This window comes from Pseudorca crassidens, chromosome 3 (genome assembly GCF_039906515.1).
Source record: "Pseudorca crassidens isolate mPseCra1 chromosome 3, mPseCra1.hap1, whole genome shotgun sequence".
Lineage (NCBI taxonomy): Eukaryota > Metazoa > Chordata > Mammalia > Artiodactyla > Delphinidae > Pseudorca > Pseudorca crassidens.
Window position 1 is genome coordinate 42,786,839 of NC_090298.1, and position 26,468 is coordinate 42,813,306.

At 38.2% G+C, this 26,468-nt stretch overlaps 2 protein-coding genes and 1 non-coding gene across 3 annotated transcripts in view; 2 read left to right on the plus strand and 1 right to left on the minus strand.

The window, feature by feature from the left end:
- Positions 1-5,565, minus strand: part of DHX29 (DExH-box helicase 29) — a 48,023-nt gene extending 42,458 nt beyond the window's left edge. The window contains exon 1 of the mRNA XM_067730702.1: positions 5,240-5,565. Within this exon, the coding sequence (XP_067586803.1) occupies positions 5,240-5,423 (184 nt within the window). The 5' untranslated portion in view covers positions 5,424-5,565. The remainder of the gene's footprint in view (positions 1-5,239) is intronic.
- An 82-nt stretch (positions 5,566-5,647) lies between these two features.
- Positions 5,648-26,468, plus strand: part of MTREX (Mtr4 exosome RNA helicase) — a 146,504-nt gene continuing 125,683 nt past the window's right edge. Inside the window, exons 1-5 of the mRNA XM_067730704.1 lie at positions 5,648-5,998; positions 12,646-12,783; positions 14,271-14,337; positions 17,473-17,535; positions 18,494-18,606. Of these exons, the coding sequence (XP_067586805.1) occupies positions 5,871-5,998; positions 12,646-12,783; positions 14,271-14,337; positions 17,473-17,535; positions 18,494-18,606 (509 nt within the window). The 5' untranslated portion in view covers positions 5,648-5,870. The remainder of the gene's footprint in view (positions 5,999-12,645; positions 12,784-14,270; positions 14,338-17,472; positions 17,536-18,493; positions 18,607-26,468) is intronic.
- On the plus strand, positions 15,758-15,867 carry LOC137222817 (U6 spliceosomal RNA). Its single transcript, XR_010942608.1, has one exon. It is a non-coding gene; the product is annotated as a U6 spliceosomal RNA (small nuclear RNA).

Genomic DNA, 26,468 nt, shown 5'->3' on the forward strand with positions numbered 1-26,468 from the left:
TTGGTTCCCCAACCAGGAGGTAAACCTGAGCCCCAGCAGTGAAACCTCCGAGTCCTAACCACTGGACCACCAGGGAATTCCTGATTGGTTTTGTTTTTTAAATTAGTGAATTAAAGATTGCAGTCAGCTCTCATTTTTCTCCTCCAACCATTCCACCTAAAACGTCCGACCATATCACTTCCTTGAGGTCAGCTTATACTGCTAACTTCCAGAGGGCAAATAAAAGATCTAAGTCCCCAGACTATCAGGAGGGGAATGAACACCCACACTGCTGTGAATTCGCTGGGTGTCAATCAGGGTCTCTAAAAATGGTATGTTTTCATTTTATTCAATACTCTGAGGAACTGAAGCAATAATGAGATCTTGCCAGGGATATTACCAATTAAATCAAGTAAACCAGTAAGGCCCTTTCATTTTCAAATTCTTCCTAAAACATGTTCATGTAAGATTTTTAATCGGCATGAATGAAAACTCCAAAATCTGAAATGCATTTTAAAACAACCTGATAGAAATCCTTCTAAACTGTATTTACACTTCCTGCCATAATACATACAATAAGCAAAATTCAAAGCTTTTCATGATGCATTACTTATTATGAGTATCTATGACTTTGCTCAGAGGCTTGCAGAGGCTACCCAATTCCCTGAGACTGCTCTAATTTTCTATTTAGTGATTCTTTGGTCTTCTCTCCTGTCAGCTGCCACCTTTCAGAATGTCAACCTAATAACTCCCCACCCCCAAATTCTAATCTGTTACCTAGGAAAAAGTGATGGCACCAGAAGAAAATAGATACTGAAACTTGTAAATGAGTAACCCTATTTTCAAATACAATTCTAAGTCAATAGGCCATGGAATAAAAATGGTCCCCGTTCTTTTGCCAAGTAATGTGCATAAGATGTATGACAGCTACCTTTCTTGCTGCTTAGAGACCCTTCTCCACAAGTTTTGGTTTTGTTTCAGATGAAGGGAGTTATTGGAAGTCTGACTGGAAATAAGGAAGTTAGTGTGCAGGATGTATCCCTCAGGCAAAAGCACTAAGGGTTTCAGATTTATAATGACTGTTCATGGAACAAAGGAACATATGTAACTGGCTCTCAAAAATATTTATTACATTAAAGTTGAAGCACAGAAAAACTAAGTGATTTCCTCAAGATGACTTAGCAAGAAAAAAGAAGCATCAGCCAGAATCAATTTCTTGTTGCCCAATACTCTTTTTTCTTATGGAATATTTTCCTTTTATACAGTATTGCTTTTTACATCATACAGTGATTGTAACGACCCACTATCACTGAAACATTCACTTCGAGGTGCTGGTGCTGGTGATAGGTGCACTGAGGCACTGTGGCTCCCTTCTGCCCAACAGTACACATCTGCAAGGGGAACCAAACCAGCCAAGAGACCCAGTCAGGAATAAATAAGACCCAATCTTGTCCTCACGGAACTCATATTCTGGTGGAGTAATTAAGCAACTAATTACCCAAATAGGCTATGAAGGGGAAGTATAGCGTATCTGGAGAATAAATTAGAGTTAGCTGATATAATCTAAGCAGTCAGGGTCTGTGAGGAAGTCCATCCATACTGCCAAAACTACCTGACTAATCTTAGCTAAGGTCTCTTCCCCATTTAATACAAACACCAGTTCCCCCCCCGCCCCACTCACTCCACCCATACAGACTTTCTTCTTGTCTTCCTGCATCATGCCAAGCTTGTTCCCACCTTAAGGCCTTTGCACTTGTTGCCTAAGCCTCAAACATTCTGTCTCCAGATCTAATAACTGGTTGCTTCCAATCATCTCAGCAGGTTTCCTCAGAAAAGCCATCTCTGTTCTAAACCAAAACAGACCCCACCACCCAATTTATTCTTTACCAAGTCACTGTTTTCTGACTTTCATGGCACTTTTTCTATTTTATTTTGGTGACCCTAAAAACTATAATGGTTTTTATGAATTTATTCATGACATCAGTCCCCTAGTCTTATTTCCCTCTTAAGATTTTAAGTCTCAACTAGGTTTAAGAATTTTCACAAACACAAGCCTTATGGTTGTAAGCACTCTCCACCAGCCCACAATAATGTAAGCCCCTTGAAAGCAGTGATCTCAGTCTGTTTTGTTCTTGTGGTATCCCCAGTGCCTAAAATCTTGCCTGGCACATAGTAGCTCTTCAAACATTATTTGATAAACAAAAGAAATGAAAAAATAGAAGTGGAAGGATACCCAGGATTGTGCCAAGAACCATTTCGTGGCACCAGTCATTTTCTACCTCTAGATGAGAGTCCAATTTTGAGAAAGTATGCTATGTACAATCCTTCAAATTGTTTGAAAAGCCAGAGAGAGAGATGGAAGCGGAGTAGAACAGTTACATTTACATTAGGAACAACAAAGAGTTCAGAGATCATTTTTTCTGTGTACTTTTCCACTTTTTTCTTCCAAGTAGGCCTATTATATGTAATATAAAAATATCCAGACAGAAAAAAAGAAAACAAAATCATGTGGCAATCTTGCTACAACATTTTATTTATACTGCTATATATATTGATTTATGGTTATAAAAAATTCTCTACAAATTTGGTAGATAACCTCTCATTTTCTCTCTTTTGATTTCTTGGTCTTAGTAACTCCTCTGAAATTTTCCTTGTCACTTACCCAAGAAATTTTTTGGATGACTATATTCAGAGCATTTGACTAGATACTGAGGGATGTTAATATGTAACCATAAAACTGTTCCTACCCCCTACAATTTTATAGGATAGATAAAATGTATAATTGCTCACATAGGCAAGATCTAAACATCAAAAAGAATGATTCAAACAACAATGATATACATGAGCTGGGGAGACAGAAGAATTCAAAAAGTAGTTGATATTTGGGGTGGGTATTACAGGATTCTGGTAGATAGCATTAGGGATAGATAGCATTCCAAATGAGAGAAAACAGCAAGAATAAACATGAGGAGGCAGAAAGCCAACAGCTGCATTTGGAGCAGTGAAAATACACCAGATTTGCTAGAGCTGAATATAGGAACTAGTAAAAAGGCTAGAAAGGGGGTCTTAGATACGAGCTGAATGGTTTGTATTTTATCACAAAGTCAGTGAAGACGCTGTAGAAAAAACTGTTAAGTGACATGATCAAAGCAGTGGTTCTGAAAGATCAATCTGATGCTTTATGCAGAACAGACTGGAGAAGGAAAAAAGAGCACAGCTAGGGAAACCCATTAGAAGGCTGTGTTGGTACTCCAGAAATTCATGAGTGCCTAAACTGAGGTGTGACCAGTATAAATCAAAAGTGAAAAGGGCAGGGCTTCCCTGGTGGCGCAGTGGTTGAGAGTCCGCCTGCCGATCGATGCAGGGGACACGGGTTCGTGCCCCGGTCCGGGAAGATCCCACATGCTGTGGAGCGGCTGGGCCCGTGAGCCATGGCCGCTGAGCCTGCGCGTCCGGAGCCCGTGCTCCGCAATGGGAGAGGCCACAACAGTGAGAGGCCCGCGTACCGCAAAAAAAAAAGTGAAAAGGGCATACATGGAAGAGAAATAAGCAAAGACTGCACGGAGCTTGACAACAGATCGGATGTGAAGAAGAAAGGAAGACATAAAAAATAACTATTGACATTGGTTAGAGGAATATGGAAAAACAGAAACAAAGAAGTCACAGGAGAAGCTAGTTTGGGGGAGAGAAGTATAGTTCAGTATTAGCCATGTTATTAAATTTGACGTGCTTGCAAAACAGGGCCAAAAATCCAAGTAAATGCAGAAATGGTTGACTTGAGCTTGGAATAGACCAGGATTGGACATGTTGACTGAGGAGTCATCTACAAAAGAAAAGACAGAAGTAATGGAAGTAGAGGAACTCTCCTGAAAGGGCTGTAGAGACAGAATCATACTGTCACAGACTGACACCTACAGTAATGGTCATATTTTGGGGTTGGGAGAATGGGAAGCCAAAGAATAGAACAAATGACTATTAAAAAGTTCAAAGAATTCAGAGGAATATCAAGAAAAGACAGAGTTAGAAAGAGGCTGATTCACAGAGTAAAAGTGCCACAGAATATTTAAGGAGATATTCTATGTATTTGTAATTGCAGGCATAATAACTTTGTAGTTAAAGGGTTACAGTATATTGTAGGGCAAAGAATTATTATTCACCTTCTAAGTGAAGGTTTGTTACCTGCCTACTTCTTCAGTTTCATCTCTTTTCCTCCTTAGGCAGTGCTTACATTCTGAGTATCTTAAAGGTCCATGCTCTTTCCTGACTCAAGATCTTTGCACAATAGTGTTCCTTACCTCAGCCAGGAATACTATTTCCCCCATTCTGTACAGCGTTAACACCTATTCATCCTCCCGATACTGTCACTTTCTCAAAGAGACTGTCCATTACTCCTCCTTTTCCCCAGTAAAAATCAGATTACGCTGTTAAATTCTCTTCCTTAGCTTTTCTTTGTGGCACTTATCAATCATAGAGCAACGTTTGTGTAACTACTTCATGGCTGTGTGCGCCATTAGATTGGCAAGCTCCAGGAGAGATGATTTGTCTGTTTTGCTCATCCCATCCCTAACTTCATGCCAATTACACAGTAGGTTTTCAACAAATATTTGCTAGACTTACGTTTCAGTAAGAACTACAAGCAAACAAGCTAAGCAGAAGAAAACAGCGTATAACTGTCCAAATCAGCTGTAATAGTGGCCTGCTGATCTGCAGCCAGAACCGGCAATCTCCAAATTGAGTTATCAAACCAAACTACACAGTAAGCAAAAATGCACTGCTGCGGTAAAGATCGCTGATAATTTTTACAATAGGTTACCCATATTCGGTGTGTAAGTGCTGAAATTCTTAAGTACTTATTTTTTGCACAACACGTGGAAACGCTACATCGTGGCTGAAAATGGTTTGAGAAGCAAGTAGAAAATGGGTCTGGCTCTAGGACGTTAATAATTCCACACACTACTCTCTGCATTCGCCTCGCTGGTTTAGATGACGGCTCAGGACGGATCCGCACTGAAACGGGAGCTAATGCAAATTTCTTTTGTTCTCAGGAGATGAAGTGGAGGTTTGGGGGACGCTACCGTCGGAACTCTGGAGGCCCAAGCAGCTTACACTGATCTAAAACAAGGCTACCCGATGGGGAGCCAGCAACTCCGGGTGTGAAAGAGAGAAATGTTAAGACCCAGGGTCCGCCCAGGTGCGAAGGCTTCTCCCTCGGGACTGGCAGTAGCGGTTCAGGAGGAGGCCGGGGCCCGACCGCTCGTACCTTGCTTGACTCGGGGATCCCTGGTGCTGCTAGTAGCGGCGGAAGGGGGCGGCCTGACCACAGGCTTCTTGTTTTGGGCCTCCCCAGCAGCTCCGGCCTCGGCGGATTTGGCTCTGGAAGCTGATACAGCGGCCCGGACCGCCGCGGCCCCCGGCGCCTTGTGTTTCTTGTTCTTGCCTCCCATGTTGCAGCTGCGGCAGAAGATTCCTCCCGGTCCAGGTCCCGGAACCACTCCCGCACCGCCTCCAGAAGCTCTTCACATTCCCCGAGTCCCACGCCGCCACCTTGCGTCCTCCATCCGGGCTTCTAGGCCCTGCTACAACCGCTGCTTCGCAATTGGTCCGACTCACCAAGGTCCCGCCTCCTGCCCGCCCACCTAGGCGTCTGCTGCGTGCTGGGAACCCTCGCCTCGCTCCCTCTTTAGCCAAGGAGCTGCCTATCCGCCGGTGTTTAGGAGAGGAAAGGAAAGGTCGAAGGAGAAAAAGGAGGCAGGGAAAAAGTCTCCGGGGCTGCGTGACTCGACTAATTTTGTCTCCCACGGGCCCCTGTTGCGGCTTCGCTTGGCGTCACGGTCGGTGCGGTCGCGGAGCATCTTGGGTAGGAGGGAGATTCGGTCTCGCAGCTCCGAAAGATGGCGGACGCTTTTGGGGATGAGCTCTTCAGCGTGTTTGAGGACGACCCGACCACTGCGCCCGGAGCCAAAAAAGACAAGGAGAAGGGGAAATGGAAGGGGCCGCCAGGGTCTGCGGAAAAGGCCGGGTAAGGAAGATGTCCCGAAATGTCTTTTTTTCTTTTTCTCTCAGTGTTGAGGGAAGAAAATTCCACTCTTCTGAAGACCACGAGAAGTAGGGTGTAAGTTAGTGGCGTTGGGAAGTGAAGGGGGTTGAGAAAAATGTTGAGGAGGGAGGAAGAACGTTGGTTTGGGGGAAGCTGGGTTTTGGCGTTCTCCAGTGGCCGCAGGCAGCGTGGACTTCTGACGCTTGCGTAAGGCCTATTACTCCTGTCTGCGCCCTGGGGTCGTGAGGGTAGGTCAGGTGTCTCTTAGTTTCTGTACCCCCAGCTCCAGCACAATACTGGGCACAATACAGGAAACGAATCACCAGTTGAGTAAAGGGTTAAGAAGCTTAGAAAATGTGACTTGGATTGACGGGGAGGGGAAAGGGCAGACAGCAGAAGACGGGAAAGAGATTCAATCTCCAGGCTGCAGTTTTCTTGCCCATAATGAGGTGATAGCATCAACCACTAGGGTGTTTGTAAGGAGTAAACGAGATAGTATGTGTAAGCGCCTAACAGTGCTTAGCACATAATAGATTCTCAAATGCTGGCTTTCTTTGATTTTATTAAGAAAACTTAAAAAAATAACTGGTCCCCGAAACTTAAAGTAAGATGATTCATTAGTAATGAATAAAATTTACTCTTGACGTTGGGGGAGGATACCCAATGGATGCTTGAATTAAATTAGTCATGATTTTGCTCTCAAGGAACTTTTATTTGAGGTAAGGAGGTGGTACAGATACATATTTTAAAGAGTTAGTAGGAGCTTGAAATAGAATAAGCTGTATATACAGTTAAGTGCTATAAAAGTTAAGGAAAGAGAGCTATTTGTGATGTCTAGAGAGCCTTACATGCAAGAAGCTATTCTGTGTTGAGATGATTCCTTATTGACCGCTGAGAATTTTTTGGATTTGTTTTGTTTTGTAGCACAAATTGGGCTAGGCGGAGTGTTTGCTTAGGGACTACAAGAGATAAGCCTGAGAATATAAATTGGTTTTAGATTATGAAGGGCCTTGAACAGCAAGCATATGAGTTTTGATTTCATTTTAAAAACCCAGGTGAACATGTGTTTTTTACCTAACTTGGAGACTGGATAGGTAGAGTGATAGTTTAGAAAAATTAATTTGGTATCAGTAGTCAATGTATTGAAAGAGGAAAGACACTGATAGTAAAAAGTAGATTAAAAAGTATTTCGGTTATCTAATTATGAGATTATAAAAACCTCAACTCAGGAGGTGACAGAAGGAAGGAAAAGGAAAGATAAAATGTTGTGAAGGAAAAAATTGACAGGTCTTATTTAAGGAGGACAGTGGAAGAGGGGTCAAAAGAGACGTTTTGAACTTGGATATCAGGAAGAAGAAAAATCGGGAAATTTATAGGAGATTTTGATTTCGAAATTAATTTGGCTTGAGACAAAGTGAAGTGATGATAGTATATCCATATTGAAGTATCCATTGGGCAATTTTAATCTGGGTTTGGAGAAATACCAGAACTGTAGGTATATATTTGGATGCTATTTCAATTGGTCCTGCTTGAAGTGGAGATTCCTGTGGGAAAGTATAGTTTTCCCACACATAGAGATTAGATGGATATTAGAACAATCAGGAGTTTGAAGTGTCACATAAGAGTGAAACAAAGGAGAAAAATAGTCTTCCTCTCTCATTGAGTTAGAGGGTGTAGTAGTCTTGGAGAACTTTTCAGGGAAAATGAGAAAGGAGGACAGGTTCTTTTAATTTTTTTCCAAACAGGAATAATTAATAGTTTCTGTAGTTTGAATGGGCAACTATGATGTTATGAAGATGATACATGTATAATTTCCTACTGCGGTAAATACTTTGTTTCAGAATTACTCAGGGAAAATTCACTTTGCAGTGTATCAGGGGTAAGCTGTTTCTGCAACCTTCCAAAGTGAAAATTTGTAGGATATAAAAACAATTTATATTTTAATTTTACTAGGAAATATGTGAACATTAGAGAAAGGAAATACATAAGAAAATATAGACCATGATTAACTTACGGAACTTTGTTTACTACCAACACTTCTAACTAGGCCTAGACGTCTAGGTATTTTTAGGGAAAAATCCAATTTGCCTTATTGTAACTATCATAATTATTTGTATCGTAGTCAATATGTATAGCATGATTTCCATCTGATTTGTATAACACAGAAGGGCAAATCCTGGAACTTTAGAGGATCTTGTCTTTTGTATTGATATTTAATACTCTAGACCAAGTGGGTGCTTTTTTAAAAAACTTTATGAGAATTGTCTGGAGAGAGAGAATAATATGAAAAACTCCATGTACGCATAACTCAGCTTCAGTATTATCAAGTCATGGTCAATTTATTCCCACACCCTTTTTTTGTAAATCAAATGCTACTAATAATGTTATTTCTCCCTAAATATTTCAGTATGCATCTCTTGTTGATAGTGACTTTCTTTTCCAACGTAACTGTCATGCCATTGTTATACCTAACAAAATGTACGATAATTCCTTGCTATCATTGAATAGTCAATCCACAGTAAGATTCCCCAGTTGTCTCAAAGGTATTTTTTTGTAGTTGGTTTATTTGAATCAGGTTCCAGACAAAGCCCTCATACTGTTTTGGTTGTTATATCCCTGAAGTCTTTCATTTTACAACAGTCCCTTTTTTCCTTACGCTATTGATTTCTTTTGGAGGGGTGGATGAAAGGAGAAACCAGCTCATTTGTCCTGTATACTTTTCCACATCCTGAATTTGCTTTCTTATGCTGTCATTTTACTAGCTTTTTTATCTTCAAGTATTTACTGTAAACTGTCCTTATATCTAGAGCTGAACTATGCAATCTATAGTAGTCCCCCACCCTTATGTGAGGGGGATAGGTTCCAAGAGCCCCAGTGGTTGCCCGAAACCTTGGATAGTACCAAACCCTATATGTAGTATGATTTTCCCTATACATACATACCTACGAAAGCATAATTTATAAATTAGGCACAGTAAGAGATTAACAATTACTGAAAATAAAATGAAATAATTATATCAATATATAAGTTGAGAACTTTCACCTTTTCATTTTTTTTTAAATTAATTTATTTATTTTTGGCTGTGTTGGGTCCTCGTTTCTGTGCAAGGGCTTTCTCCAGTTGCGAGAGCGGGGGCCACTCTTCATCACAGTGCGCGGGCCCCTCACTGTCATGGCCTCTCCCGTTGCGGAGCACAGGCTCCAGATGCTCAGGCTCAGTAGTTGTGGCTCACGGGCCTAGCTGCTCCGCGGCATGTGGGATCCCCCCCAGAACAGGGCTCGAACCCACGTCCCCTGCATTGGCAGATAGACTCTCAACCACTGCGCCACCAGGGAAGCCCCACCTTTTCATTTAAAGTAAGCACTTGACGGCTTCTCTTTGGCGTTGCCAGCATCACTACTCTTGTGCTTCGGGGCCATTATTAAGTAAAACAAGAGTTACTTAAACACAAGCACTGCCATAGTACAGCAGTGATCTGAAAACTTAGACAGCCACTAAGTGACTTAACAGGCTGGATACTGTTGGCAAAGGGATGATTCATGTCCCAGGCGGGATGGAGCAGGAATGTGCAAGATTTCATCATGCTACTCAAAAAGGCATCCAGTTTAAAACTTATGAATTATTTACTTCTGGAATTTTCTGTTTAATATTTTTGGACCTCAGTTGACCTTGGGTAACTGACACCTTGGAAAGGGAAAACATAGATAAGGGGGGACTCCTGTAATAGCTACTACCTACCTGTAGCTGTTGAGCACTTAAATGTAGTTAATCAGAATTGACATGTTCTATGAATGTAAAATATACACTGTATTTTGAAAACTTGTTATAAAAAATGTCAAATACATCATTTTTATCTTTATATACTGAAATTATAATATTTTGTATATTTTGGGTTAAATGAAATACATTAAAATTGGTTTCTTTTTTAAACTATTTTAATATGGTTACTAGAAATTTAAAGTTATATAGGTACTTGCATGTATATATGTTGGACAGCTGCTGATGTCGAGACTTGATTAGAATCATTCAATTGTTTAGATAAGAATACAGTTGAATAGAGAGTTGAATATAGTATTAAAGAATAATGGAGCTCTTCTGAAGGAAAGTATTCTACAATGAATTTAGGTTTTAAGCTTCTCAAAGGTATAGCTGCTGTGGCCTCTCCCACTGCGGAGCACAGGCTCTGGACGCGCAGGCTCAGCGGCCATGGCTCACGGGCCCAGCCGCTCCGCAGCATGTGGGATCTTCCTGGACTGGGGCACGAACCCGTGTCCCATGCATTGGCAGGCAGACTCTCAACCACTGCGCCACCAAGGAAGCCCTGTTTCTTTGTTTTATAGTTGTACCAACTCCTAGTAGGTTTAATTACAATGCTTTGGTTGATGCTTACTAATTCAGAAAGAATAATAAAATGTTAGAACTAGAGGGATCATAATTATCATTCATGTCTTTTACTGAGGGCCAAGGATATTGATTGCTTGTCCAAAGGAGAGTCATGTAAGTAATATGGAACAACTGTGAATACCTATTCCACTAAATGGGGCGTGAGAGGAATTACATATTTCAGGTTTTGCCAAGCATCAAAGAATAAACTTCATTATGGAAATGTTATTCAAGCATATAGATCAGTACTACTATTTGTTGACTCTTTTTTTAAAAAATTTTTCTGTTGAAATAAAACATACAAAAAAAAAGTGCGAAAGTCATGGGACAAATTTTCATAGTGAACACACCAGTGTAAGCCCTGTTCAGGACAAAAAATAGAATATTGCAGAAATCCCTCTTTTTCCCCCAGTAAAGTGACTAATGCGATAATCACATGTGTTAGTTTTTTTTCTGTTTGTAAATATAATGTAATTGGATTCATACAGAATATGTTCTTTTGTTTCTGGCTTTTGCTCAACATTGTAAAATTCTTTTTTTTTTTTTTTTTGCGGTACGTGGGCCTCTCACTGCCGCGGCCTCTCCCGTTGTGGAGCACAGGCTCCAGACGCGCAGGCTCAGCGGCCACGGCTCAGGGACACAGCCGCTCCGCGGCATGCGGGATCCTCCCGGACCGGGGCACAAACCCGTGTCCCCTGCACGGGCAGGGGGATTCCCAACCACCGCGCCACCAGGGAAGTCCGTTTGTAAAATTCTTAACTGTAGCTCTGGCAGTAACTTTCGAAGTATGATTGAGGTTTAGTGTGGGATCAGAGGAATATTCCCAATTACCTGAAAAGCCTGCTCTTTTTCAACTATAGGAGACTGAATTTTTCTTCACATAGTTCAGCCAAAAACTGTATCACAAGTTCAATGTAGAGACAGATGAGAGTCCAGCTGCCTTCTATTAAGCCAGACATTAAAGAGACTTGCAAAAATATAAAACAATGCCATTCTTCTCATTAACATTTTTTTGGGAAAATACTAATTTTTTTCAGTTTTAATATTTAATGTGGTAAACATCAATAGATAAGACTACAGAAACAAAATTCAAAGACTACAGAAAACAAAAGTTTATTGTCACTACTTTTGACTTGCAAAAATATAAAACAATGCCATTCTTCTCATTAACATTTTTTTGGGAAAATACTAATTTTTTTCAGTTTTAATATTTAATGTGGTAAACATCAATAGATAAGACTACAGAAACAAAATTCATTGGAATCCTCAGTAACTTTTAGACTGGAAAATCAAAATCAAAATCTCTCATTTCTGAGATCAATGATTTTGGAGCCACTGATCTAATATAGTTTAATTTCCATTTTCCTGGTAATTAATGGTTCTTGAGCTCCTTTTCGTATGCTTATTGGTCATTTGGATATCCTCTTTCGTAAAGTGCCTGTTCTAGTCTTTTGCTCATTTTTTTATTGGGTTATCTTTTTTTTTTTAATTTGTAGCCGTCACTTCCATTATTTTAGATACATACGCCTTTTGTCAGTTACATTTGTGTTTTCTCCCACTTTGTCTTTTCTCTGTACTCTCTTAATGGTACCTTTTGATTTACAGAAACTCTTAGTTTCAATGCAGTCCAATTTAGCAAACTTACTTTTTGGTTAACAATTTTATGTCCTGTTTAGTAATACCTAAAGATAATTTTCTTATTTTATCTTCTAGAGGCTTTGTTGTTTTTGCCTTTCACAGTTAGATCTAATATCCATATTGATTTTTGTGTATAACTGGCATAGGGGTCAGATTGATTTCCCCTATGGTTATCCAATCCACAAAGCACTGTTTATTGTCACTACTTTTGACCAGTGAATCCAACCACATAAAAAAAATTTCTCCCAAATAGTAATATTATGCCGTTTAGAAAAGCATTAAATGTTTATTGAAAGTGTTCATGTAAATGTCTAATGGTATTTTACAGTTTTTAAGAATATTATATTAGTAATAGTTGTGTTAATGTGAGTTGCAAAATATTTTTAGAACAGAATTTTGAAGAAACTATGAAATGAAAGAGGAGTAGTATTCAGTTTCATTAGTTAAAATAAAGAGTATTCTGGGCTTTAGCCACTTTTGATTTGTAACATCTATTTACATGACTTTTTGTTAATAGTGTATAATATACATGGGATAATATTTTATGGAGTCACCCTTAAAGTAAGAAGTGCTATTGCAGAATTCATTCTAAACCGTTCACATTTCAGAAAACGTTTTGATGGTAAATTACAATCTGAGTCAACTAATATTGGAAAAAACAAGAGAGATGCAGACTTCGAGGGCACAGATGAACCCATTTTTGGAAAGAAGCCCAGGGTAGAAGGGTCAATAACTGAAGACTTAAGGTAGTATTTCCATTGTTATAAATGTTAGTAACTCTTAAGTTGGGTGGTTGCCTGAAGTTTTGAAAATTGCTTATATGTTGTTACTTTATGAAAATATTTGTTGTATTAGAGAAATGAAAATAAATATTCTTTATATATTCATATAAACATATAACTGTAGGACAATTATGTAAGTTTGGGGAAATGGAAAACAATATAGAAAAGAAAGGCTTGTAATACTTTTGAATCCAATTTTAAGAAAGAATCTTGAAGCCTGATTTTTTTAAAAAGAAGAAATGCCATTTCATTTATTTGTTAATGTCTTAGAAGAGGATCACTGGAAGAGTGGGATAAAAGGAAAGAATAAAACTGACACAATGGAAGGGAATACTTGAGAAGGAGCATTAGGAGGAATTAGATTTTCACTGTTGCATGTAGCAGTAGAGTGGCTATGAATCTCAATACTACTATCAATGAGGGAGACCCATGGATATGTATGGCTGAAATAGCTGGGTGTTTCTTTGAGTTCAAAAGTTGGAACTTTCTAGAAATTGATTACAGTTTCTTAGGTTGACCTGTTTCCTCTCGTAGCGATGATCATGACTTTGCTTTTCTCATTTGCGATATTCTAGCTTGGCACTACAATGAAGAATTTACTCCTGTGGTTTTGTTGTTGTTTTTTAACCGGTTAGCTGTTGTTGTAGCTAGCAAAAGTAGGTACTGTAAATGGTGGTAGATGTATTACTGAAATACTTAAGATGCACTGTTTGTCCAAACTAGTGCAATAGGTTACAAAATAATACTGATAATTTAAAATCATTTTTGCTTATTGTAGTAACTCTTGGGTTTTATCCAAAGTATGGTTATTGATTTAAAGTAAAAAATCAGAAGTACAATCAGTAATAATGGATCTAGTGCAGAAATACATCTATTTTTCTTCAATTTATCCACAATCATGTCATTTCAGAGTCTAAACAGAGAACCTATATGAGTATAACTTAGGATTTTGATGAGAAGAGGGAACACTTCTATAAATTATAGCAACATCTGTATTAGGCTAGTTTATTTTATACTTCCTATGACGTAATGGTTTTTTTGGGGTTTTTTTTGCGGTATGCGGGCCTCTCCCGTTGCGGAGCACAGGCTCTGCACACATTGGCTCACGGGCCTAGCCTCTCCGCGGCATGTGGGATCTTCCCGGACCGGGACACGAACCCGTGTCCCCTGCATCGGCAGGTGGACTCTCAACCACTGCGCCACCAGGGAAGCCCCGTAATGGTTTTTATAAGCAGCTTTGTGTTTTGAAGCAGTGATAATGCTTTTGTAGAGGTACTTTTTATCCAAAATTGTTACTGGAACTAAGCTGACATAATTCTTTGAATAATCCACTTGGAGTCTGTCTGTTTTGTATTTGTAATAAAAGATGCTAACTCACCATTTTGAATTCCCAGCATATATAATTCTCAGTAATTTATTTTAATGTAATTTTAACAAATTTTTTTTTTAAGTTTGTCAGACTTGATGCCCAGGGTCAAGGTACAATCAGTTGAAACTGTTGAAGGGTGTACACATGAGGTAAGCACAAACAGTGTATGGTAAGTTGGTGTTATAAGTGGGATTTTGCTTTGGACTATCTAATCTGATGATTGACAAGCAGTTTAGCCTTAAGGGCTTTGGAAACAATATGTAGTTTCTGTGCAGTCAGTGTACATAGTCTAGTGGAAGGAACTGGGGGTTTGTATTCAAACCTGAGCTTAGACACTGACACAGTGCTTTTCCTAACTACAGTCTTGGATACCAATTTCTTAACCTCTTTGACATTGGTTTTCTAATTTGTAAGTTTAGAATAATGGGATTTACATCATGGGGTGGTTGTGAAGATTATGTAAGAAAATTAGGTGAGATACCCAGCACAGAGTAGGGTTTTTTTGTTTGTTTTGCAGAGTAGGAATTTAGTACATGTTTATTCCCATGCTCCTAAAGTCAAGTAACAGTGACATTTTGCAGGTCCCGTGCTTTTTTGTGTTTTGCTCTGATGACTGGTATATTGCAGTTTCATTGTCTGCCACAAGATGGTGGTCACTGATAGCTTGTAGTAACCGTTGATCAGTGAGCATTTGTAAACATATGGGACATAAGGAAACTGTAACACTAGTTCTTTCTATTAAGCCCTTCTGCTTTTACCATGTAACCTTATATGTTATTGCTACAGTTAATTGAGGAATCTTATTAAAGACTTTATCAAATAAGCAGAATAATTCCAAATTAACAAAAATTGCTTTTGATGTAGATCTGGAACGTTATTTTTTTAAACACCTGTTTTTCTACTTGAAATTTCCTTATGTTCTTTAGAATATCACTTAGTTTGGCAGGTATAATATCCATTAGATCATTCATTAAACACTTACATTAGACCCTATTTGATGCTGTGGTCTTAAAAAGATGGGAGAAAAACCTCAAACACACACAAATTTTGCTCTCAAGAGGTCAGAAGTTCTTTCTGTCCTCCATGATTATCCTCAAGCCCTCCATTCTGTTATCTCCTCTCACTTTTTTAGCAGGTAACCTTACCTTTTACTTTATCTAGAGGTTTGAAGATATCAAGTTGGAGTCACATCCACTCAAAGGACAAGGCACTGCATTGTTTAGACTGAGGAGAGTTGCTCTGCCAGTGTTCTTGGTTGTATCCTATCCTGCCTCCACAAAGACTTGGATCATTCCATTTTCCCTTGACTGTTTCTGGTGTCTCCTTTTCTCTATTTTCCTTTTCTTATCAGCATATGAATATTCAAAAGCTTCTCTTTTGTTCTGTGTTGCTTTTTAGCCACTGTGTTGTGTTTCTTCTTCCCCATTGTAGTCATTCATTCAGTACATATCTTTTGGGTGCCAGGTATATTTTATTATTCACTGAATATAAAGAGATAAACAAAAAAAGTTATGGTCCCTTTCTTTTCAGAGTTGTTATTGAGTGCTCTGCTTAGAAAATCCCTGCTAAGTGCTCGCTTCGGCAGCGCATATACTAAAATTGGAACGATACAGAGAAGATTAGCATGGCCTCTGCGCAAGGATTACACGCAAATTCGTGTAATATTTAAAAAAATATTTAAAAAAAATAAATAAAAAGAAAATCCCTGCTAAACTTCCTAACCTTCCAGTCATCTTTTAATCTACTATAGTTAGATTTCTTCTTTCTCCATGTCTTTCAAACTGCTCTGGCAAAAATCACGAATAACTAATTGCTAAGTCTATTTGACTCTTGATTATTCTGTTGTTTTTCGATTTTTCTGACTCCTTAGTCTCTGTAGGCTTCTCTTCTACCTGTCTGTTATAAGTTAGTGTTACCCAGACTGTTTTCAGAGAATAGAAACAAAACTCTGATTCTCATACATGTGAAAACACAATTTGTTATTGTTGCTGCTATTAAATCTCAGAAATGTTAAAGTCTTAATTGCTTTGTGTTAATGTTTTTTGTTCATGTCATAGCAAGTATCAGGAGAGATGTGAGGGAGGTGAACCAAGTAACCAGGTATGGCCCCGCAGGTTGATCATACCTTGATGAGGATCACACCATGATTTAGGGTCTAGTCTTCAGATTTTCGGATTCCGAAATTTGATTTTGTCAGTGCACCAGAGGTTGTGCTCTCTGGATAGAATCACTTTCATCATAGTCATGGTATGGTATAACAAAAGAGGGACATTCCCTTAAATTAATGGATAAGTAGTCCTCTTATTGTCAAACTACCTAGGAGTCAGAAACTACTTAGAAGTTTCTTGGTGTCATAATAAAGGGGAATATGTAGTCTTAAGGGGAAGACTGATGAAAACTATTCCTATCCCTGGAAGGGTTCATTCACTAATAAGAACAACTCATAAATTAATTCTTTCATAATGTGTGCTGGATAAACTACCAAATTCTATCCCTTTATAGATTCCATTTAGAGTTCCACATTGCTTCTAACACAGTTATTATACTGGGTATTGTTCATTGAGTTTCATAATTTATCTTTTCACTTAATTACAGTCAGGTTCTAGTTATTCCTTTTGAAACGCTACACACATCATCTTGATTGTAATTGAATTGCAGATTTACCAACAATCTCTCAATATTCTAAGACAGCTAATCTTATCTCATACTTGTTTGTTGAAATTTTGCTCTTAGAAATTATTTCTAACTTCTGTGTGTACAGTACTTTGCCCTTGTTGATTGATTATTTATACACTAATTGGCTTACATATTGGGAATTTACATATATTGTGAACTGCTCTCCAGATCTTAATCTTCACTGGAGGAAAATTAGTTTCCTGTTCCAGGAAATAATACCATTTTATTCCACATAGTTTTCTTTCATATAGTGGCATCCCTTTTTATGTCCATTCTGCTTTTTTGAGCATTCATTAATGTCAGGAAGTACATTAGACCTAGAAAATACAAAGATAGCTGAGATAGGTCCTAGACCTTAATAAACACAGTTTCTTCTGGGAGATAGACTTAAGTGCTTTTAATTAGATTACTATCAGATAAACACTAATAGAAGTTTTTTGAATGTTGTAGCTTTTGCATTTTTCTCAAAGGTGGTTATTTAATTTTACAGTGTCTAAGACTGTCAGAAACACTAGTTCACCACCTTTATTTTTCAAACCATCATTGATTAGGGAGTGCTGAATGCATCAATTCTCGAATAGTAAATTGATTTTTTTTTTTAACATCAGGTTGCACTTCCTGCAGATGAAGATTATCTACCACTTAAACCTCGCGTTGGAAAAGCTGCAAAGGTTTGTACTTTGGGCTGTACGGTTTGTACAGTTTTGTGAGTCTGTTTTCCTAAAAATCTTCAAGATAAACTTTTAAATGAGATCCTCATACTTCCCTGTGTGTGTGTGTGTGTGTGTGTGTGTGTGTGTATATATATATATATACACACACACACACACGTATATATGTACAAATTAAGAAGCCGCCACCTGAAGTCAAATATGGTGAGAACCAAATCAATAAACAACCATGCTGAAAACCACGTATCATGTGATAAGATTTTTAAAAATGAAAATAATTCTCAACGTTTTTAATGAATCTAATGAAAAGTACTGATCTTTCTCTAGAAAAAAATGCATGTGTACAATCAGTTTTGTGTATAGTTTTGGGAGTTGAACAAACTTCTAATGAAAGTTAAACTCTTTTGCTGATATTAAATGGATTTTGAAACCCTGATAGATGGTAAAAGAGTAATATAAATTTTCCAAGTCATTTTCTTAAGTAAAAAAGGCAGTATGGTGGGGTAAACATGAACTCTTCAAGTCTAATAGATATATTATGCTGCCTTTGCTGAGTGAACTTGATTGAGGCCTTGCCTTTTCAGAGCCTCAGAGTTCCCATCTGTGAAAGGAAATTATATATATGTTAGGGGTTGCTGTGAAGATTAGTAGGTGGAAAATGTGTTGCACAGTGCCCACCATAAAGCATGTTCTTGACAAATGGTAATGATTATTGTGTTGTAATTAACATATATGTAAACATAATAATTGAAAGATCAGATAGTAGAAATAACTTGTATGCTGTCTGGTTAAAGTTTTTTTTTTCATTCTTCCTAATTTTCTCTGGTTGGTGGCATATTTCCCAAATAGACTCATAAAGAAATGCTCCCAGAATGCTTCTAGGGGTAGTGTCTCTTGGTTTTAAGTGTACTATAATGTGTCTAGGTGTCTTCATACAGATACTAATTTTTTTTTATAGGAATACCCGTTCATTCTTGATGCTTTTCAAAGAGAAGCCATTCAGTGTGTTGATAATAATCAGTCTGTTCTAGTATCTGCACATACATCAGCAGGAAAAACTGTATGCGCTGAGTGAGTAGCTTTCTTTTTAAATGGAATTTTAGGACTGTTAATATTTGCTTTATACATTTAGGTGCTCCTGTGTTGGGTGCACCTAATATAATATTTATAATATATTTACAAATATTATATCCTCCTGTTGGACTCACCCCTTTATCATTATGTAATGCCTTTGTCTCTTGTTACAGCCTTAGTTTTACTTTTATTTATTTATTTATTTTTATAAATTTATTTATTTATTTTTGGCTGCATTGGGTCTTCGTTGCTGCATGTGGGCTTTCTCTAGTTGCTGCAAGTGGGGGCTGCTCTTACTTGTGGTGCACGGGCTTCTCATTGTGGTGGCTTCTCTTGTTGCAGAGCACAGTCTCTAGGTGCCCGGGCTGCAGTAGTTGTGGCTCATCGGCTCTAGAGCGCAGACTCAGTAGTTGTGGCTCATCGGCTCTAGAGCGCAGACTCAGTAGTTGTGGCGCATGGGCTTAGTTGCTCCGCGGCATGTGGGATCTTCCCAGACCAGGGCTCAAACCCGTGTCCGCTGCACTGGCAGACGGATTCTTAACCACTGGACCACAAGGAGGTCCTTACAGTCTTAGTTTTAAAGTCTATTTTATTTTACATAAGTGTAGCTACCACAACTTTCTTTTGATTTCCACTTGCATGGCATATCTTTTTCCATCCCTTCACTTTCAGTCTGTGTGTCCTTATATCTGAAGTGAGTCTCCTGTAGGCAGCATATAGCTGCAAGTTGTTTTTTTATCCATTCAGCCACTCTGTCTTTTAATTGGAGAATTCGTCTATTTACATTTTATTATTGATAGGTGTGTACTTACTGCCATTTTGTTAATTGTTTTCTGGCTGTTTTGTAGTTTGTTCCTTTCTTTCTTCTCTTGCTCACATTCTAGTTTTAAAATGAAATTTTAAAATAACTGTTTCTTACCATACTCTTTAAAAGTTTAAATTTTTTCTATTTCATTTCTGTAAGTAAATTTAGACTCTTACCTTTATTTCATTTCTTCTACTTTGGGCTTCATTTGCTATTCTTTTTCTAGTTTTTTAAAGGAGGAAAGGTGAGGTCATTGATTTCAGACCTTTTTCTAATACAGACATTTAGTGCTGTAAATTTCCCTTCAGTCATGAATGTGTATCGTGATTCACTAGTGCTATGTTCATTTTTTGTGCATTTCATTTCAGGTCTTTTCTAATGCTCTATCTTCAGATTCATTAATCTTTGCTTCTTATTATCTAATCTGTCCTTAATCCTATTCAGTGCATTTTTTCATCTCAGATATTATAGTTTTCTTTGCTAGAAGTTCATTTTTGTGTGTTTCTTTTCCATGTGTTTACTTAACTTTCCTCCAGCTTTTTGAGCATACAGAATACAGTTTAAAAACTATTTAAATGTTTTTGTGACTATTACTTTCATTTGTGTTACTCCCTGATCTGTTTCAGTTAATTGACTTTTCCCTTCGTTATAGGTCAGTATTTTCCTGCTGCTTTGCATACGGCTCTGATGGGATGTTTGGCTGTTTTTTAATTTCATCACTGACTTTTGGCAGTTTAATTATGATGTGACTTTACATAATTATTTTCATGTTTCTTATGCTTGAATTTATTGGGCTTCTCAAATCATGGGTTTATTAGTTTTTATCAGATTTGGAAAAATTTCAGCCATTTTTTATGTCAAATAGTCCCTCTTCTCCTAGTACTCTGAGGACTTCGGTTAAACTTATATCAGGAGACTTTAAGTTGTCTCAGAGCCTAGTGATACTCTTATTTATTATTGTTTTTTGGTGTTTATTCTCTGTGTTTCATTTTGGACAGCTTCTATTAAATGGCTTTAAGTTTATTCATCTTTTTATCTGCAATGTCAAATATGCTATTAATCCTACCCAGTTTATTTCATCTTAGATTTAGATTTTTTTATCGCTGAAAGTTTGGTTTGGGTCTTTTAATATTTTCCATATTTCCTCCAAACATGCTGGGTTTTTTTACATCTTTTTTTTTTTAACATCTTTATTGGTGTATAATTGCTTTACAATGGTGTGTTAGTTTCTGCTTTATAACAAAGTGAATCAGTTATACATATACATATGTTCCCATATCTCTTCCCTCTTGCGTCTCCCTCCCTCCCACCCTCCCTATCCCACCCCTCCAGGTGGTCACAAAGCACCGAACTGATCTCCCTGTGCTATGCGGCTGCTTCCCACTAGCTATCTACCTTACGTTTGGTAGTGTATATATGTCCGTGCCTCTCTCTCGCTTTGTCACAGCTCACCCTTCCCCCTCCCCATATCCTCAAGTCTGTTCTCTAGTAGGTCTGAGTCTTTATTCCTGTCTTACCCCTAGGTTCTTCATGACATTTTTTTTTTCTTAAATTCCATATGTATGTGTCAGCATACAGTATTTGTCTTTCTCTTTCTGATTTACTTCACTCTGTATGACAGACTCTAGGTCTATCCACCTCACTACAAATAGCTCAATTTCGTTTTTTTTATGGCTGAGTAATATTCCATTGTATATATGTGCCACATCTTCTTTATCCATTCATCCGATGATGGACACTTAGGTTGTTTCCATCTCTGGGCTATTGTAAATAGAGCTGCAATGAACATTTTGGTACATGACTCTTTTTGAATTATGGTTTTCTCAGGGTATATGCCCAGTAGTGGGATTGCTGGGTCATATGGTAGTTCTATTTGTAGCTTTTTAAGGAACCTCCATACTGTTCTCCACAGTGGCTGTATCAATTTACATTGCCACCAACAGTGTAAGAGGGTTCCCTTTTCTCCACACCCTCTCCAGCATTTATTGTTTCTAGATTTTTTGATGATGGCCATTCTGACTGGTGTGAGATGATATCTCATTGTAGTTTTGATTTGCATTTCTCTAATGATTAGTGATGTTGAGCATTCTTTCATGTGTTTGTTGGCACTCTGTATATCTTCTTTGGAGAAATGTCTATTTAGGTCTTCTGCCCATTTTTGGATTGGGTTGTTTGTTCTTTTGTTATTAAGCTGCATGAGCTGCTTATAAATTTTGGAGATTAATCCTTTGTCAGTTGCTTCATTTGCAAATATTTTCTCCCATTCTGAGGGTTGTCTTTTGGTCTTCTTTATGGTTTCCTTTGCTGTGCAAAAGCTTTTAAGTTTCATTAGGTCCCATTTGTTTACTTTTGTTTTTATTTCCATTTCTCTAGGAGGTGGGTCAAAAAGGATCTTGCTGTGATTTATGTCATAGAGTGTTCTGCCTATGTTTTCCTCTAAGAGTTTGATAGTTTCTGGCCTTACATTTAGGTCTTTAATCCATTTTGAGCTTATTTTTGTGTATGGTGTTAGGGAGTGATCTAATCTCATACTTTTACATGTAGCTGTCCAGTTTTCCCAGCACCACTTATTGAATAGGCTGTCCTTTCTCCACTGTACATTTCTGCCTCCTTTGTCAAAGATAAGGTGACCATATGTGCGTGGGTTTATCTCTGGGCTTTCTATCCTGTTCCATTGATCTATATTTCTGTTTTTGTGCCAGTACCATACTGTCTTGATTACTGTAGCTTTGTAGTATAGTCTGAAGTCAGGAAGCCTGATTCCTCCAGCTCCATTTTTCGTTCTCAAAATTGCTTTGGCTATTCGGGGTCTTTTGTGTTTCCATACAAATTGTGAGATTTTTTGTTCTAGTTCTGTGAAAAATGCCAGTGGTAGTTTCATAGGGATTGCATTGAATCTGTAGATTGCTTTGGGTAGTAGAGTCATTTTCACAATGTTGATTCTTCCAATCCAAGAACATGGTATATCTCTCCATCTATTTGTATCATTTTTAATTTCTTTCATCAGTGTCTTATAATTTTCTGCATACAGGTCTTTTGTCTCCTTAGGTAGGTTTATTCCTAGGTATTTTATTCTTTTTGTTGCAATGGTAAATGGGAGTGTTTTCTTGATTTCACTTTCAGATTTTTCATCCTTAGTGTATAGGAATGCCAGAGATTTCTGTGCATTAATTTTGTATCCTGCCACTTTACCAAATTCATTGATTAGCTCTAGTAGTTTTCTGGTAGCATCTTTAGGGTTCTGTATGTATAGTATCATGTCATCTGCAAACAGTGACAGCTTTACTTCTTCTTTTCCGATTTGGATTCCTTTTATTTCCTTTTCTTCTCTGATTGCTGTGGCTAAAACTTCCAAAACTATGTTGAATAAGAGTGGTGAGAGTGGGCAACCTTGTCTTGTTCCTGATCTTAGTGGAAATGCTTTCAGTTTTTCACCATTGAGGACGATGTTGGCTGTGGGTTTGTCATATATGGCCTTTATTATGTTGAGGAAAGTTCCCTCTATGCCTACTTTCTGCAGGGTTTTTATCATAAATGGGTGTTGAATTTTGTCAAAAGCTTTCTCTGCATCTATTGAGATGATCATATGGTTTTTCTCCTTCAATTTGTTAATATGGTGTATCACGTTGATTGATTTGCGTATATTGAAGAATCCTTGCATTCCTGGAATAAACCCCACTTGATCATGGTGTATGATCCGTTTAATGTGCTGTTGGATTCTGTTTGCTAGTATTTTGTTGAGGATCTTTGCATCTATGTTCATCAGTGATATTGGCCTGTAGTTTTCTTTCTTTGTGACATCCTTGTCTGGTTTTGGTATCAGGGTGATGGTGGCCTCGTAGAATGAGTTGGGGAGTGTTCCTCCCTCTGCTATATTTTGGAAGAGTCTGAGAAGGATAGGTGATAGCTCTTCTCTAAATGTTTGATAGAATTCGCCTGTGAAGCCATCTGGTCCTGGGCTTTTGCTTGTTGGAAGATTTTTAATCACAGTTTCAATTTCAGTGCTTGTGATTGGTCTGTTCATATTTTCTATTTCTTCCTGATTCAGTCTTGGCAGGTTGTGCCTTTCTAAGAATTTGTCCATTTCTTCCAGGTTGTCCATTTTATTGGCATAGAGTTGCTTGTAGTAATCTCTCATGATCTTTTGTATTTCTGCAGTGTCAGTCGTTACTTCTCCTTTTTCATTTCTAATTCTATTGATTTGAGTCTTCTCCCTTTTTTTCTTGATGAGTCTGGCTAATGGTTTATCAATTTTGTTTATCCTTTCAAAGAACCAGCTTTTAGTTTTATTGATCTTTGCTATCGTTTCCTTCATTTCTTTTTCATTTATTTCTGATCTGATTTTTATGATTTCTTTCCTCCTGCTAACTTTGGGGTTTTTTTGTTCTTCTTTCTCTAATTGCTTTAGGTGCAAGGTTAGGTTGTTTATTCGAGATGTTTCCTGTTTCTTAAGGTAAGATTGTATTGCTATAAACTTCCCTCTTAGAACTGCTTTTGCTGCATCCCATAGATTTTGAGTCGTCGTGTCTCCATTGTCATTTGTTTCTAGGTATTTTTTGATTTCCCCTTTGATTTCTTCAGTGATCACTTCGTTATTAAGTAGTGTATTGTTTAGCCTCCATGTGTTTGTATTTTTTACAGATCTTCTCCTGTGATTGATATCGAGTCTCATAGCGTTGTGGTCGGAAAAGATACTTGATACAATTTCAATTTTCTTAAATTTACCAAGGCTTGATTTGTGACCCAAGATATGATCTATCCTGGAGAATGTTCCATGAGCACTTGAGAAAAATGTGTATTCTGTTGTTTTTGGTTGGAATGTCCTATAAATATCAATTAACTCCATCTCATTTAATGTATCATTTAAAGCTTGTGTTTCCTTATTTATTTTCATTTTGGATGATCTGTCCATTGGTGAAAGTGGGGTGTTAAAGTCCCCTACTATGAATGTGTTACTGTCGATTTCCCCTTTTATGGTTGTCAGTATTTGTCTTATGTATTGAGGTGCACCTATGTTGGGTGCATAAATATTTACAATTGTTATATCTTCCTCTTGGATCGCTCCCTTGATCATTATGTAGTGTCCTTCTTTGTCTCTTCTAATAGTCTTTGTTTTAAAGTCTATTTTGTCTGATATGAGAATTGCCACTCCAGCTTTCTTTTGGTTTCCATTTGCATGAAATACCTTTTTCCATCCCCTTACTTTCAGTCTGTATGTGTCTCTAGGTCTGAAGTGGGTCTCTTGTAGACAGCAAATATATGGGTCTTGTTTTTGTATCCATTCAGCCAATCTGTGTCTTTTGGTGGGAGCATTTAGTCCATTTACATTTAAGGTAATTATCGATATGTGTGTTCCCATTCCCATTTTCTTAATTGTTTTGGGTTTGTTATTGTAGGTCTTTTCCTTCTTTTGTGTTTCTTGCCTAGAGAAGTTCCTTTAGCAGTTGTTGTAGAGCTGGTTTGGTGGTGCTGAACTCTCTCAGCTTTTGCTTGTCTCTAAAGGTTTTAATTTCTCCATCAAATCTGAATGAGATCCTTGCTGGGTAGAGTAATCTTGGTTGCAGGTTTTTCTCCTTCAACACTTTCAATATGTCCTGCCACTCCCTTCTGGCTTGCAGAGTTTCTGCTGAAAGATCAGCTGTTAACCTTATGGGGATTCCCTTGTGTGTTATTTGTTGTTTTTCCCTTGCTGCTTTTAATACGTTTTCTTTGTATTTAATTTTTGACAGTTTGATTAATATGTGTCTTGGCGTATTTCTCCTTGGATTTATCCTGTATGGGACTCTCTGTGCTTCCTGGACTTGATTAACTATTTCCTTTCCCATATTAGGGAAGTTTTCAACTATAATCTCTTCAAATATTTTCTCAGTCCCTTTCTTTTTCTCTTCTTCTGGAACCCCTATAATTCGAATGTTGGTGCGTTTAATGTTGTCCCAGAGGTCTCTGAGACTGTCCTCAGTTCTTTTCATTCTTTTTTCTTTATTCTGCTCTGCAGTAGTTATTTCCACTATTTTATCTTCCAGGTCACTTATCCGTTCTTCTGCCTCAGTTATTCTGCTATTGATCCCATCTAGAGTACTTTTAATTTCATTTATTGTGTTGTTCATCGTTGCTTGTTTCATCTTTAGTTCTTCTAGGTCCTTGTTAACTGATTCTTGCATTTTGTCCATTCTATTGTCCATTCTATCTCCAAGATTTCGGATCAACCTTACTATCATTATTCTGAATTCTTTTTCAGGTAGACTGCCTATTTCCTCTTCATTTGTTAGGTCTGATGGGTTTTTATCTTGCTCCTTCATCTGCTGTGTGTTTTTCTGTCTTTTCATTTTGCTTATCTTACTGTGTTTGGGGTCTCCTTTTTTGCAGGCTGAAGGTTCGTAGTTCCTGTTGTTTTTTGTGTCTGTCCCCAGTGGCTAAGGTTGGTTCAGTGGGTTGTGTAGGCTTCCTGGTGGAGGGTACTAGTGCCTGTGTTCTGGTGGATGAGGCTAGATCTTGTCTTTCTGGTGTGCAGGTCCACGTCTGGTGGTGTGTTTTGGGGTGTCTGTAGACTTATTATGATTTTGGGCCGCCTCTCTGCTAATGGGTGGTGTTGTGTTCCTGTCTTGCTAGTTGTTTGGCATAGGATGTCCAGCACTGTAGCTTGCTGGTCGTTGAGTGAAGCTGGGTGCTGGCGTTGAGATGGAGATCTCTCGGAAATTTTTGCTGTTTGATATTATGTGCAGCTGGGAGGTCTCTTGTGGATCAGTGTCCTGAAGTTGGCTCTCCCACCTCAGAGGCACAGCACTGACTCCTGGCTGCAGCCCCAAGAGCCTTTCATCCACAGGGCTCCTTAATTTGGGATGATTGGTTGTCTATTCAGGTATTCCACAGATGCAGGGTATATCAAGTTGATTGTGGAGCTTTAATCCGCTGCTTCTGAGGCTGCTGGGAGAGATTTCCCTTTCTCTTCTTTGTTCTCACAGCTCCCAGGGGCTCAGCTTTGGATTTAGCCCCGCCTGTGCGTGTAGGTCGCCGGAGGGCGTCTGTTCTTTGCTCAGACAGGACGGGGTTAAAG